The sequence below is a fragment of the Lycorma delicatula genome, chromosome 2 (genome assembly GCF_047948215.1).
Source record: "Lycorma delicatula isolate Av1 chromosome 2, ASM4794821v1, whole genome shotgun sequence".
Lineage (NCBI taxonomy): Eukaryota > Metazoa > Arthropoda > Insecta > Hemiptera > Fulgoridae > Lycorma > Lycorma delicatula.
This window is the reverse complement of record NC_134456.1, coordinates 183899230-183916718: the sequence shown is the minus strand read 5'-3', so window position 1 is coordinate 183916718 and position 17489 is coordinate 183899230. Positions and strand designations below refer to the sequence as shown.

Here is a 17489-nt window from a genome sequence, read left to right as displayed (position 1 = left end):
AAGGGATGAAGAAAGGTATTATTAAATAAAGAACAATGTTTGCAATTTTTTTTATATTTTCGACTACATTAAACGAAATAAATACCTAAACATTATTTCTGTTTTTTTTTTTTATTTCGATTTTTTAAAGAGGCGACGGTGTACGGTGTGGCGGCTTAAGCACCCAGCCACTGATATTATTGCTGTTATTGTATGTGTGACGCGACTGGCTGCACCTGCCTCGGATACTTGACTAAAAAACATAAAATTTAAAAAAACAAACTGCGACGGGAAATACAAGTAAAAACATAGCGCGGGCGAAGCCGCGACGGAGATATTACTATATATATATATATATATATATATATATATATTATTTATTTATTATATATAATAGTTTCAACACATTAAAATCCTAACCGATTACTTGAAATTTTTAACGTTACACGAAATTACGTAACCCCATCACTATTTATTTATAGGACGAAATATTATTTATTTCTTTTTTGACAAAATAAATGGAATTTCCATTAAACTACATAAATCAATAAAACAATTAAATTATTAGATTAAAATAAAACGCAATAAACTTAGCAATCAGAGAATACATTTACTATATTTCTTAAAATAATAGTAATTTTTATTTTAAAAAAGGTATTATTTTTTCGGATAAAAATTCTATTCCTTTTTAAGTATACAATCCTTTACCAGTTAAAATATTAAATTTTAAAAAGTTAAGATATATTTTAACGTATAAAGCACGAGATTTAAAAAACACTCGTACCATCAAATTTCAGAAAAAGATATATTTTAACGTATAAAGCACGAGATTTAAAAAACACTCGTACCATCAAATTTCAGAAAAAAATTTTAGAATCAATTTTTAAAAATTTATATTTTTTAGTTTCATAGTTAAATCTTAACTTTTAAAAATTTTTAAATCAATGGCAATGTAAAATTTCAATTTGAATTATTCTGGAGCCGTAAGAGCAGTACGATTCATTTCAATTGGAACAGTATTCAATTACATGATTTCTTTTGGAAGTAAATTTCATTTTTTGTTAAAAGTAAATCTATTTTCTTTCATAATTTTTTTAAATTTATTTTCTATTTTGTGAAATACGGGTAGATGTAAGAGAAGCATAAGATTTTAATTTATACGAAAAAAATATATTATTTTTACTTCACCAGTGGAATTCATAAATTTTGAATTTTTTTTATAATTTTTTAAAATACTTAATACTTAATTTATTAAAATTATTTAATGTAACACATTCCCCATACTAAAATAAATATACTTAATTTTTCAACCATTACAATATAGTCTGTAGTTAACATTGCACAATCCTCAAGTTCGAAGGATTGTCATTACGAACGAATTATCGTAGCGAACGCTGTGCATTTTTTTTTTTTTTTGGTATTTCCAGATGATTAAAACAACTTGTTAAAATCAAAGGCAACTAACTTTAAGACCACCTATGTACACATCTGGTTGAGAATGGCTGCCGTGCAATACACGACCCTTAAAAAATAGCGAACATACTGGGCGGAAGGTTTTTCGCTGAATTCGAGCGACTCAAACAGTTTTCTGAGGATTAAGAATAGCCCTGAATTCTGCTTTGAGTACATGTTGAGTACATGACATTGTTTAGTCAAAGTAAGTACACTAAGCTGAATATCTAAGGAAAATTAACGTCCTTAAACTCATATTATCCTGCAACTGGGGTGCTGAAAAATGCATTATCCTTAACACAAACAGTAGAATTGTGTTGTCGAAGCTGTAATACGGGTCTGTTAAGTACAACTCTGCAAGATAAAACATTAAGGGCTTACTAAACTACTTGCATTCGAATATCTACAGGGACATTTACCACTGGCCCTATATGAACTCCCATTACTTTATAGGAAGAATTACCAGGTTATCAAATACGCGGTCAGCAGTTCCCGTTTATCCTACTGCTCTAGGCAGGCGACCAGCAGGCCAGCTCGTACTCAACAATATGAAGGAAAGAAGTCCTTAACCCCCCCCCCCCAGACTTTCGTCTTCAGACAGCTTCGCTATCTCCAGGAACTAAGGCTGTCTGCTCCGAGAATTCTCGGAAAGGAAATATAATGCGGCGCTCCTTGGCTGCACGTATCTCTAAAGATTGAATGTGTACCCGCTGGCAGACGCAAACGGGACCACATTACCGAGCTGCTACGGACCAATTTAGCGAGATAACTGGTTAAAGAGTACAACGATTACACACACATCTATTCACGGAAGTTGTCTCGTCCGAAAGGTTAGCTATTCAATAATACTCCCTAAAACAATATAATATAAAAGTTTGGTGCCTATTCTTCTATCTTCTTTTGCGAGGCCTACGCAATTTACTCGGCCTTAAAAGTTATTGAGGCCCATAGGGACGACAGCTTGCTGATAATAATAGATTTTAGGAGTTTACTTGAAAACTTGAACCGTAGACGATCTGAACCCGTCATTCAAATTATCTATGACACCGTCTCAAGAATAAACAAGACAGTGACTGGTATTCGTATGAGCTCTGAGCCACTGCGGCATCCTTAGGACCTAACGCGCTGATGAGGCTGCCAAGAGAGCGGTAACAAATGACAACCGATTAGAATTAACGCTTGAGAGCGATTTTCCGAAGGAAATCCGTGTCAAACTACGTATTCAATGGATTAGTTCTGGCTACTGAATCCACCCAAGGCCTTACATAGCATCCGAGAGAACGTCTTCGAGAAACCTTTTATCCCAAGCAGCAGAAGAGATCAAATCATCCTAACACGGCTGAGGAATGGGCATACAAAGCTGACCCACGCCCACTTATTTGGCTTTCCTCAGTAGAACTGTGTGGACGCGTGAAATGTAAAATGGTTTGTAAACCACACTTACTCCTACACTTTACAATGTTCGGGACTATTGATCAATAATTAAACCTGGATTCAGATAGGATTGCTTTACTCAATCGAAGAAATATATCAAAAGATTGTTGCAGTTTCTCTGTGATTGTGGGATGAAGAACTTAATTTAGTTGTTTTGCTTACTTGAGATCCCTTACCAGTACTATCTGCGCAGTGAAAATAGTCTAGCGATCTTGTTCCTGTTTCGATATTTTTTATCCAATGGTTGGTGTTTATTGTCTAATTATTTATGAACACTTAGTTTTATTTAAGTCGCTAATGGCTTATATGGTTATTTCGACTGTAAATAAACAATGAAAAAACATATTAAGATGTATTTACAATTTTAGATATTTAAGTAAATTGTACTGTTTCCCTAAAGGCCATAAAAAAGGCTAGGAACCGTGGGGGGGGGGTGTCGACCGGAAGCGTCACAAGGCGAGTGTCTTCCCCTATGGGGTTGGGATGTTTCCCTAAAGTACAAATATGTAAATGAATAAATTATTATACTTGTTGAAACTTCAGAAATCCATGAGCAAATTTAGGTTTTTAGCAGTCAGTTCAAATATATATATATATATATATATATGTATATGTGTGCAATACTTGCAGATAGTTCACTGCTTAATAATTTTTGCTTTTAGAACTTACAATTTTTAGTTTCTTCAAGTGCATCACCTTTAATAACACATTAAATTAGTTTGAAGAGATGATATGAGAAAGTTCATGAATGTCTTAATGACGGAATTCATCTTTAAATTAGAGTTGTAACCGAGGCATTATGAATGCATTATATTGACGGTTTAATAGAGAAAATACATAATTAAAATAAGTAAATACTTTAATAAAAGTAAAAATAATTTTAAAATAACATTTTGTTTTGTTTTTTATTTACGAGTACATTCCAGCAGAAAAAAGTATAAGCAGATAAATTTCATGTACTTTGTAATTACATGTAGTTTGTTTTAATTTATTACATGCTTTTATGTTTATTTATTTAAAAAGTTCTTTCATCAATGAAAAGTAAGCTTTAACATAGTTTTTTGCACTTACTGATATACAGAAAGATCAACTCAGTCGAAAAAAAACAGCGCCCGCAATTTATAGACAAACAGTACATGTAATTTATCGGCTTATACTTTTTTCTGCTGTAATGTACTCGTAAATAAAAAACAAAACAAAATATTATTTTTAAATTATCTTTACTTTTCTTTAAGCAACTAATCATGAATTTTCTATATTAAACCGTACGATATAATGCATTCACAATATCACTGGGGGACTACTTTGAAAGGGCTGGATAAACGTTGACGATTGAATAAATACTTGCAGAGAAAATTAAAAATTCTCGTTACTTTTTGATTAAATCTCATACACACAGTATATAAATGAGATGTTTATTAATTTCTTGCAGTAAAATGTTCGAAAATAAATTTACGGCAAAATATTAACAAATAAAGAAATTTAATAAAAAATAAAGCTTTGACAAAACTCTTCTGTATTACTATTCTTAGTTAATCACATACTAGAATGATTACATTATTTCTAGCACTGTGAATTTATGTGCAGTTTTCACGATTCGTGTCTTTTGCAATAAACCAGTCATTAATCCACCGGTAATTTTAATAAAACAACAATAGATATTGATGAAAAATCAATTAGTTGTGTATTCTTCTTTAATAAACCTAATTACTGAAGCGGAATTTGAAATGATAATTATAATGAGTGTCAGTATTTTATCATTTTTATGAGACTAAAGATTATCGAATGTTATTGTATGTAAAAAACTAAAGGCCTAAAAGAAATTGATTATTATAAAAATTACGTATATAGAAGAAATGCGGTTAAAGAATTAGCATAGAACAAGAAAGTATAATAATCAAAATTATATTAAACTAGTTAAATGACGAATGATAAAAAAAAATTATTTATATAATAAAAAAAAAACTAATTACATAATGTATAACTAAAAAAGGATAACACTGTCAAGAATAAGTATAATAAATAAAAAAGGAAAACTGCATATAAATAGCGTAATTTTCTATACGATAGGATAGATTATAATAGCTATAAAAAGAAGGTTAAAATTTTTTATACATTTCATTTACATTATTAATGAGAGAGAAATAGTAAATAATTGTAGTTTATTATCTTAAGTTCTCCTATTAAAATACAAAATGTTATGGAAAAAGAGGTAAAAATAGGTTCGAAACGGAAATGTGTAATTTTTTGACATCTACGTTTATACATTTTTGTTTAAATGATGACATTTATCGTTAAATTTGTTTTAATTTATTACATAATTTTATGTTTAGTTATTTAAAAAGTTCTTTTATCAATAAAAAGTAAGCTTTAACATAGTTGTTTGCATTTAACTGGTACCTATTACTTGTGTAAAGAAAATAAATTAATATTAAAATATTACTTCAACTTATAATATGTTAATGTTTGTTTTAATTGGATATTTACAGGCCTACTTTAAAGATAAAAATTAACGTTAAACTAAACGTTTTATTTAGTTAAAAATTCTTATTGTAATAAAATATGTTTGCTTTATTTAAAAACTGACATCTAATTTAAATAAATACTCAAGTATAATTACGTTAAGTGTTAGGGTATTTTATTACTTTTATTCTTAATTACTCAATTTAAAGGAAATAAAATTATTTTTGTCTTTATCTTAACGTTCAATATTTTTAAAACTATTTTAAATTAATTTTAATGAAAAGAAAAGAATGAATACTAGACAGTAAATACCGATGTACTTTGATGGTAGGATTCAATAAATCAAACGTCTCAGGAATGATCGGCCTGAACCTGTTAAAGACTGCACTTCAATTACGTGTCATACATATCATTCTCATCTCATTGAGCCGCTGGGGGGGGGGGGGTTACTTATTGTTCACTAGTTGAACTGATTGCAACGTACACATTAGGAAAAATGAAAAAATAACTCCGTTTAGGATTGTTATAGCAATATTGATATACAGCCTATATCATTCAGGTATTCACAGTATTTTCAAAAAATATAAGGAGAACTGCAGTAAAATTAATAAACATTTTAGCTTATCAGAGATTATTTATGCTTCACGTAGTTTATGCTGTATAACAATCGCTTCATGCCGTTTCTGTGCATCTATTTTCTTACATTTATCAGGACGCATCATTGTGCTTTTTCCAAACGAGATTTATTGTATGAGTGGACATCTTTAAAGTATTATTTATATTAAAAAAATTGTTTAAATAAAATAGATTAAAAAAAAAACTGCTTTTAAATACGTAGTAAGTAAAAGAATCTATTAATAATAAAGATAACAATAATAATAATAAAATTATTCTTTTATAAGTTTCACGTTTCTGAAATCGGAGTAAATGAAAAGTTAATGATTGTTTGTTAATTTGTCTAATTCAGCACCAAAAGTAAAACATAGATTTTTTTTTAATTTACTTTATTCTAAGAATAATTGAAAAGTATCATGAATTTTTTCTGCTTTAAAAACGTTCTAATTTATTTATTTTTTTAATTTATTTTTTAACTTTTTTTAAATTTAAATATATTGATTTATTAATAATTATTAACCCGTGATTGTAAAAAATAATTTACAATAACTAATAATTCAATAATAATAATAAAAAATATGAAAAAAAAATCAGTAGTATTAGTGAAATAAAATATTTATGTATTTTTAAAAATGTGTATATGTAATTTAATAGGCATTATTACATATGTGTATATAATATATTTGGTGGAAACATCTGTTTATTTAATATTAATTGAAAATTATAATTTAGAATCGTACTATTTTTTAATTTTCTAGTTAAATTTCTGCTTAATTTTATTTAATTATTCAGGAGTTTTTGTTTAATTTATCTACATTAAAGTTAAGTACAGAGTGACTGAAAAATAAACCATCACAAGAACAACATATGCATGACCGATCTTAATAAGTTGCAAAAAATTTTTATCTTTTAATTCATTATTCCTCTTATATTGTCGGACAATATTTTCCCTAAGTCGGAGTTGATCATTATTTCGTTTATTTGTTTTTTGTTGCCAGTCATTTAATCGGTCTTTGGTTTGATATAATTCTTCTGATCTTAATTTGTGTACACGTTCTCTAGTTTCAGGAATTGTGTAACTGTTCAATTTATTAAACAATTGGAGGATCGTATCTCACCTTCAAATGAAATAAGTTTAAATGAAGTGCAGCAAGAAATATGTATATGTAATTTAATAGGCGTACAAGGAAGTTATGTGGTGTCCACATCAGATTTTTTTAATGTAATAAATATAATAAATTTAAAGGAATTACCTGTTGTTGTTTGTGATTACTCAATGACTTCTTTAACATTGCTTTTATTATTTTATTTATCTGTTGTTTACTTTAAATGATAGGTAAGGAAGTCAGAGTTTTCTGTGGTATGTTTGTGTATGAATACTTATTAACGTCTCTGTAACCCTTAACTCTTTTCGATTACGTTTATATTAAAACTATTGCTAAAATTTTACCTGGTATGTAATGTTAAAATGATAATAAAATAAAGGATGTTAAAAACGAATATTCAGTTTCGAAAACTTTTAAGTTTTTAAATTAAAATATTTATTCTAAATATTTAAATATTTAAATTATTTTTAATTTATTTACTGATTATAAAAGTTTAATGTTAGTTAAATATAATTTCTTATATATTTATATGTATAAGAAAACAAGTTCAAAAATGGTATTAAAAGTAACGCGTAAGACCACTTGTTATGAATCAAACCTATAAAGATGATTTCAATTACGATATTCGGATACACAAAAAGTTTGAATTTTTATGAACAGGATAATTACTTGTTTTTTTTTTTGTTTTTTTTAAGTTACATACCAATAAAAAAAGGTTTAAAATTGCAATTTAATGTTGGTGTAATATCTAAACCGACTTCCGGGCTAGTGAATTTCACCAATCAGAAATTTTAATTTTCTTCTTTCTCTTCTCTAATAATAAAAATTATAAATCTTTTTCAATTGTTGATGTGACATTTAATAAATATATGTGATAATGAAGGCTATTTCTGTAAGTAGGACTTTTTTAATTTTAAATATTCTTTATCGGTTTACTTTATTTATTTACTTTCATTAAAAAAGAAGTTTTTGGCGGTTTTTTAATTTATTTTTGCTTGGTGACTTTTTAACGGATAAAATCAATAGTTATAGTATTAATAACGATCAATTTATAATATCTTAAATTAAAGAAAGGAAGGAAAGTCTTTATTCTGAATGATATTAAGTTAGATTCATTACTTATAACTATAAATGTTATGTTTATTTTCAATAAAATTGAATGCTGTTACATAAAAATAACGTTAACTGAAAAAAAAGATGTAGAGTAATGGTGGTTTTTTTCTACTTCTTCTTCTCCTTCCTGGATACGGACTACATTATATATATTCCGGTATATCCGTGGATGTTATTTATAGATAAACATATGTATTATAATAATGTGAAGTTAAGAGCTGAATGCAGTAAGGTCGAAGGCAGGAAACAGCAGTCGCTTCATCGGTATCGGGTAGTACTATTGACCGAAGTACTTCTGTATTTTATGCCCGAAATGGAACGGTTTCAGATCTCCTCTTTCATCTTACATTTGATACATCTACAAGTCGTACATATGGATAAACAGTAAAATTTTATGTTTTGTGTGTAACATTCTACTACACGGACGATTGGGATATTCCATATCTTAAATATGAACATGACCGTGGGGGAACACACATAACATGCCGTTCCATATGCACGAGGGAGTAAATACAGTAGTCTACAGCGAAACCTCATAGAGAATAAAGATAAAGAGGGTTGTATAAAGGGGTGTACGGGTACGAGAACGAAAGAAAAAGAGGGACCGGTAAAGAAGTGAGCGGGGGTAGGAAAAGAGAAATAGCTGTTTTCTAGCTCTTCTGTTGACTGGGAGTTTTGCAGACCTATATTCTCTATACTTACTCTACACTGCAACCGTGTGTATTACATACGTACTGAAATATTTGTACCCCTTTCGATCCGCCAATTCTGCTATAAAATAACATTCCTTCATATTTATATTCTCTTTTATTTTATGCTTTATTATAATATTTTTCCTTTAAAATATAAAACACATTTTAAATACAAAATACGTAAGTTAAAAAAATACGTTACCACATTATTTTCAGGCTTTTATTAATGCTGGATACTTATTGGAATAATATTACTTACTCTTTGAACTTATTCTTTGAATTTTCGTTACAAGGCACCGTTGGTATTTTATATATAATATATAAATAACGAAAGGTCAGCTTACCAGCAGTTATAAAATGATTAAATATATTCTAGCGCTTTCGGACTTTCGTCCATCTTCAGGAATATCCATATAATTGAGTATAAAAATTTTACAATTATTCACTTAAAATATTATAAAACAGAACAAAATAAAATAAACCAATATTTTATATTTACATAACAATTGATTATCATTGTATTAAAAGTATAGTAAGTTGTACGTTAAAGTAAAAACATGTCCTGTCAGTAAAAAAATCTCAATTATCATTTTCAAAATAACAATTGTATGTCTGACAGGACATATTTTTACTTTAACGTACAACTTACTATACTTTCAATACAATGACAATCAATTGTTAATATATCAATTGTATATATAAAATTTTGGTTTATTTTATTTTATTTCATTTTGTTCTGTTTTACAACATTTTAAGTGATTAGTTATAAAATTTTTATACTATATGAATATACCTGAAGATGGATGAAGGTCCGAAAGCGCTAGAATATATTTAAAAGTTTTACGAAGTTGAACTTTCATTATTTATATATTATTCTTTGAAACAAGTAGATAATAAATTTAGTGGCTTAAAAGAGAATTTTACAAGAGATTACGATAAACTGTAATGGAATCGTCTTTTTGATTAATATAAGAAAGTGATGTGGGACATTTTTTTAATTTTAGCAAAGATTATTAGGCCCGAATTTAATTTGTTTTTGGCCTTAATCGTTTTATTATTATCGTAAACAGTTACTGTTAGTTAGAATCAAGAGTTTTTAGGACTGTAGGGCAAATAAATATATATGTATACGATAAATTTATTTACTGGTATAAAAAATGATTTCTTGAGATGCAGAAATTTTCTTGCACAACCCTTGTAGTTGCTCTGTAATTGCTCTTGTAGTTGTAATGAAACGTTTCTGAACAATTTTATCAAAATGAGTTGCTTCATATAATAAATCAACTTAGTTTTTCACAACAAAAAAAAAAACCTTTCTAAAAATTTTCACTTATACAGTAACAAGAATTTATCGGATTTTTATGAAACCTAAAAATATAGAGAAAGAATTGCGTGCTTGATGATGTATGTACAAAGATTAAAATTTATTTTTTGTACACAATTAAGTGATACAGAAATATTTAAAACTTAAAAATAATAAACGCAAATACAACTACTTCTAAAATATTTTTAATTAACTTACATGTCCATTATTGTCCGTTTCACTGTTTGTAAGTTTTACTTTTTCAAAAGAGACAACTTGTTTTCTAAGTTGTTCCCCTGTGAACGGTGAATCTGGATGCGTATACAAACGACATGGTGCTGGGGGATCGGCTTTTCCCGCAACCAACCACGACGATCTGTGGTAAGCGTATCTGTACCTTTTATTATCTACTGGAACTATATCCATTACGACTGCGTACCTTTGTTCTGGTCTTAAACCTGGACCGTTAAATGATACCCTCAATGTAGGAAACATCCGCCTGCAACAGAAAATAAAAAAAAGAAAAACAAAGTTGTTAATTACTGATGATTCAAGATTTGTTACAAATATCAATCGTTTATTCCTTACTATTATTTTATTATCAGGATTATTATACGGATTTATAAAACATCTGTCAGCTTAATTATTTACTAGTATCTTAAGTTGTGATGCAATTAAGAATTTTTACTTTCTAATTATTAACAAGTAAGCATACAGATCCATAAAATTTAGCTAATACAAACAAATATAACTGTATTGGCCAAATATAATTATAGAAGATTTTATGTAACGTAGAAATACATACATTTGGATTTATTAAAATAATTGTGAAAATTATTAGAAAATTATTATGGTATTTATTTTTTACAAAAATAAGTTTCCTTTAGTTTAGTTGTTTGCATGTTTGAAATACGAAATGTACAAGTGAGAAAAGGTGCCCATGATATAATTTGTTGGTCTGGTGAGAAATATTTTGAATAGAATTTTGCTACTGCATCCACAGATTCTAAATAATGACTGTATATGGTTTAAAAAGAACTGACAAAATGTATTGTAAATGAATTTTTCTGACATTTATACAGCGCTTTAAATTAAACGTTTCTCATATAGATAATTTAAAAATTATTATCACCTTTTGACTTTAATTATTTTCTTTTTTATTCTTTTACTCATTTTCTTATTAACGAAAAAGATTTATAAAATTTTTTTTTTAAACTGTATAAAATTATTAAAAAATAGTAATAATTGACCGCATGCGCCAGTATTCTACAATAAATCGCATGAACGTAATTAATAATAATTTCACTAATATTTTCGGCTTACAAAAATATTGTAAATTATTTTTTTATTTAACTCCCTATTTTCGTGATGTTTGAAAATACTTAATAACGAACGCATCGTTTAGATAGAAAAAAACATTCAAGAAAAGATAATAATAAGACAAGTTTAAAAATTAAAATAGTCAAAGTTAGAAAACGTAAAAATGTTTTAATAATTAGCCCTAGAATAATCAGTAAAGATTCCAACACAACCTTCCACCAAAGTTTATCTCCAATAATGTAATTGGACGCATAAATATAATAATTTATACTGATTGAATTGTTAATTAGCATCCTCTAAAATCTGTTAAAAACATTTATGTCTATTGCCATGTAGATAACAAAAAGGTTAAATCTCACAAATCAGATTTATTATTACTCCTTCGTCTTTTTTTTCTATTATAACGACACAACAACTTTACAATCTGCTTAGCAAGATAATTGAACAATAAGTAAATAAGATCTATATTTGAACCAACATTAAGTAGTCACAGACCCAGTGACTGGTGACTTAACGATAACAACGAAATGAAAAAAATGAAACACAAGAGCACTCCGTACAACCAGACCACAAGTCACCTAATTTAAACGATAAGAATATTGTTCGTTAGCAATTTTGAAAAATCACCGATCGTGTTATCCAATAAATTGACGGCTAAATAATTCGGGTGCCGATCCAGACGATTTTGATACCTTACGCTGACCAGAGAGATTTCCTGCCGAACGGTTTTCAACTTAAGATCGTTATATATGAGGCTCTTGCTTATGTATCAGGGTATGTTTATCATTTTTCTCAATGTTTTGTACCGTTCAAATATGTCAATACTGAAGTTGCACGCTATACTCCACAATTCAAGTCCGTAAGTCCAAACAGGCTTCAAAACTGATTTATAAATCAATAATTTACTTTCTACTGAAAGCCGAGATCTAAGTCCTATCAGCCAGTACATGCTTTTAAACTTGAGATCCAACTGTTTCCGATTAGGTTTGATAAGTTTCGCCCAAGTAAGTCGTCGGTCAAGATGAAAACCCAAATATTTACTGTCCTTAAATCTCGGAATAGGAACATTGAGGATAGAAACAAGAGGACAGTGTTCCTTACGAAGAGTGAACGTGAAGTGCTGTTATTTTGTTTCGTTTATTTTTATTTTTCAACATCTAAGCAACGATTCGAGGAGAGTGGTATAATCTTGAATAAAACGAGACGCAGTCTCAATCTTATTTATGCTACCAAATTTTGGGTACAATCTCTTGAGGCCTGTCTTGGTGTAAAAAGGTTTAGATATCTTTCCTAAAAATGTTATTTCTCGATTTTGTATTAGGAAAAGTTTTTTTAATTAGTTCCGTAGTTTTCTTATCCGTTCCAAATTCTTCTATAGCTTTTTTTCATCAATAGGTTCGTAAGCCTTTTTTACGTCTACAAAGACTATTACTAATGGCTTACTTCTTATTTTCCTATCTTGAATTATTAATTTTAAATTTAGAATTTCCTTTACGCAGGAACTTCCTAAATCCGCTTGGTACTCTACAATTTGATGAACTACTTGTTCTTCTAGTCTCTTCAAGATAGCTACTGAAAGTACCTTATACGTTACCAGCAAGAGGGAGATCCCTCTGTTGTTCATCCACTTTACTGCTCTTCTTCTGCAACGGATGAATCAACGCCACTTTCCAGTCCTAGAGTATCTTTTCCGTTTTCCATATGCTGTCCAACAGATTTTTTAAATTCTGCATCACCTGATCTTCCGCATTTTTCTATATTTCAGCAACTACTGAGTCTTCTCCACAGGCCTTATTATTATTTTTTTTTTTATTACTGTTTAAGTATTTTACATTTGATGGCTTGGAATCAGGATACTTTTTTTTTATTAATGTATTCTGATATTACTTATGGCTCCTCGCAATTTAAAAGTATTTCTAAGTACTCTGCTAGAACCTCATATTTTTCCCTATTATTTAGAGTCAATTTCCCATTTTGTTTCTGGAAACATAAACTTGAAGAAATGTATTTCTATAGATTCGTTCTGAAAGTTTTATAAAAATCCCTGATATTGTGTTTTTGAACATTTTTTCTGTTTGATTTAATAGTTGAATCTGTACTTTCTTATACCATTTTTAATTATTTTGTAAGTTTGTTTTGTGATTAATCTAAATTCTTCATAATCTTCTTACTTATTAGTGGAATACTAGGTATTATTTTTCCATTTCTTAATCCTTTGGTGTAATTTTTCCTAGAATTCTTGGCTTCATCAAATATATTTCTTCTTTCTTTTAAACGTGATGGTTTTCTTCGCCGCGGAAATTTTATCTTACTTAAATGTTTTCCAACTTTTGTGTTTGCCTTCGAAGTCTGTTTTGGAAAATATTACAAGGGTTTAACATTTCTGTATCAAATTTTACAATTTTCTTTAGAGTTGTATTTTGGTTTATTTTGCGGAAGAAATTTCATTTTAGTTAAATAATGGTTCGTTTCAATGATTGCGCTCTTTTATACTTCCACATTAATTATTTCCATTTGATTTCTTTTTGAAACCATGGTCCAACTGGAATTCACCCAGAATTGGATTTGGTGATTTCCATGTTTTTGTTTCTTGGGTAATTTTTCGAAATTTGTTGACATTAATTTTAAATTAAACGCTTTACAAAGATTAACGCCCCTACTCTTGTACCGTCCCCGTTCTTGTTCCTTACTGTTAGATTTTATAATACAGTTCATATCCGTATTTATTTCAGTTATAAATTTTATTGATTTTTTTTTTAACAAGAAATATCTATTTATATAAATAAAAAGTACGAGAATAATATTCTAAAAAGACGCTGATGTTTTCTATTATTCCGGTTATATATTGTCCTATAATTAATAATCCAATTTTCTTTGGTATATAAGTAGTGAAAGTTAACGTGCATATTTAAACGGTGTGCAGACATTTTCTTCAAAATAATATTCAACGTTCGTGCTATTTGAAGGTAAACATTTAACCTTTGTTTTAATTGAAACAATTTCACCGAACTGGTATAGTAAAAATAAAATATGATTAAATATTATCGACTGATCTTTTTTTCTTGTATGACGTCATATTTTTTTGACCTCATAAAAGAGTACATCCAAAATCGTTTTTAGTTGTGAAATTTTTATATAAAAAAAAAAAAAATATATAACTTCAACAAAATATCATCTTATCTACATAAACATGTAATCGATCTTAAATGGGTTTTAAATCATAAAGCGTATATATAAATTGATCTTCGAATATCTTTATTAGCCTAAAAAGGAAAATAGCCCTGGTTTTAGAGCATATCTCTAGAAAATTTTAATTTATCGTCTACAAAACTAAACTTATGCATATTAAGAAAGATCTAATTAAAATAAAATTATAAAACGTTCTTTAAGATTTTTTGAATTCTAAAATATTCACACGAATACCCAAATACCCAGACTTGTTTTGTAAACGTAATTTAAGTATTTCTATGTAAGTAGGGAAAAATTAATCGATTTATAATATTATTTTAATGTAAAAACGCATATCGTTGGACCTTTAAATATTATATAATTTTCTAAACCAGCGGTTTCCAACCGTTCTTCACTTTTTTTATCTATCACAAACACATTTTCTGAATGTTTTATTTGTCATAACAAAATATTTATGAGAAATAAACTTGCTGTAAAAAATAATGATATAATAAAGTAAACAAAGTAATATTCTTATATTAATAAATAAAAAATACAATAAAAATTTTTCGAGATTTTCTGGAATTAAATGAGGGGAATTTAACATTTCTACAGCTGGATGTCCTTCGTTATTATAAACTTACTAGAAGGAATATTACTCATAATTGACAAATGTTCATAAACTTTAACGAACGTATAAAATGCCGCACCTAATCAGAATTCGAAACGAAATTTTCTGTGTGAAAATTTCATCATGGAGGCCTGTAGATTTATAATATACTAATAATAATTATTATAAAGCTTTGATATGTTCTATCATAATTTTTAAAAAACTTATTTACAAACTCGTAGATTATTGTAGTCTGCAAGCTTGTTTTGAGACTCAAAGTCAGTTTATATAAAGTTTAAATGATGTAAAACAAAGTTTAGATTGGGAAAGGTATTCCAAGTTTATTTTATTTTTATTTTATAAAGGTATAAGAAGAGGATGCATTATCTACCAGCTACGTTGCAAATGGCAACATAAAATTTAAGCACCTTTGATTAACTACAATAAATTACAAAGAAAGACGTATATATGTTGGTTACAGGTGTTTATTCATTAGACTAGACTGAATTTTTTTTTGGTTTTATGTTAGTTTCTTTTTTTGTAACTTAAAAAAAATCTATGCGATTATAGTTCTTCTCGTAAAATTTTCCTGATATTTTTCTAATTCTATGGAAATTTTTGTGATTGAATAAAAAAATATTAATTATTATGTTATAACTAAGAAAACTTGCTTTCGTAAAAAGTTCATCTCACGGTTTTATTTTATTTACCTTTACTTTTAATCATCTCACATAAAGTGTTGGCGTTAATACAATTACAACTTATATTTTTCTGACATAATTAAATTTTTTCTATTTACCAAATAGTATTATCAGCAACTTGAAATTAAGCGTCGTTTAAATTAGGAACTGTTGTTTTAAGCAAACAAATTTAATGTCTTTAGGAAAAGTTTAATTAAGGGAATAAGGAGCTTTGGAAAATTAAAATATTCTTTTTTTATTTTTTTTAATATGTAAAATGGAGAATTAACCCTACGATTCTTTAATAATATATTTAAAACTACTACTTACTGTGCTTTAAATTCTTAAGCATTTATATATTGCTTAAAAACGTTACAGATCATTTTTATTCAGAAAACAACTGTGTTTGTTTAAACGGTAAATTTATTTAGTGTAAACGTAACTAATTTAATGTATATCAATAAATATTGGTATAATTTGCTATATAATGCAGTCAAATAATTAATGAATAATTTCGAATAGATTAATCAGGAAGAAGCCTGAAAACCTTTCCTTTACTTTTTATTCTATTAATTTATACTATTAAAAAATGCTTCTGAAAGATACATTTATCTATTTTATTTTTTTTAATTCAAAACAAATTTAGTTCGGTCATGCTTTTATATGTAACGGATTTTAGTTGATTAAGAATGATTATAGAAATGTATTAATAGTGAATTAATGAATGACCAAATGATTCTTTTAATGTTTAGTTGTGTGTAGTGATTGTGTGTGTGTGTGTGTGTGTGTGTGTGTGTGTGTGTGTGTGTGTGTGTGTGTGTGTGTGTTGTCGGTTTTTCTTCCAATTGTTCCGCTATTTGTGTTACTAAGATAGATATAAGTTAAGACCGCCAACAACCCTTGATGGTTGAGTTAAGATCAGCAAGGGCTATTAGAAACCAGCGAGTGTGGTCTAGTAATTGGGAATGCCATCATTTCAAAGCACATTCGTCTGCTTACAACGTAATTAGGGGCGACGCACAATTACTTGCGACGCCTCGCTTCAAAGCGCCGGGATGCCGCCGCCGCCGGCAAAGAGCCAGCACACACGACCTGGTGAAAACTTGATGTGCCCACGCCTCCTAGGCTCATGCATAACGTAAACATTCCCCACACAACTTTACAACGTTCCTTATTTCTGTCTTTATATCTCTCTGCCAATTCTTTCACCAGCTGTAAGTAAATAATGCCGTAAAACTTGTAAGATCATCCCACTGATAGAATAAAGTAGACTGCATCTAATATGTTATACAATATAGTTTTATATGTATATTCAGTATTATATCTTATTTTATTAAAATAAAACAAAATATGTTGGACGTAGCATTAACATTTCTTCACAGTAATCTTTATAAAAATACTTCAAACAATAGTTTTTAAAAATATTTCCAAACTTAATGTTACTGTAAGAATAATATAAATAACGTTTTTAATATCTTCCGATTTACCCTATTTGTTGACTTTAAATACAGCAAATAAATATATATATTTTCCAAGTTTAGGTTTTCAGCATTA

At 28.2% G+C, this 17489-nt stretch overlaps 1 protein-coding gene across 1 annotated transcript in view; it reads right to left on the bottom strand.

The window, feature by feature from the left end:
* LOC142319491 (T-box transcription factor TBX20-like) overlaps positions 1 to 17489 on the bottom strand; it is a 187550-nt gene that overhangs the window by 54540 nt on the left and 115521 nt on the right. Inside the window, exon 3 of the mRNA XM_075356824.1 lies at positions 10377 to 10656. Coding sequence (XP_075212939.1) covers positions 10377 to 10656 — 280 coding nt within the window. The remainder of the gene's footprint in view (positions 1 to 10376; positions 10657 to 17489) is intronic.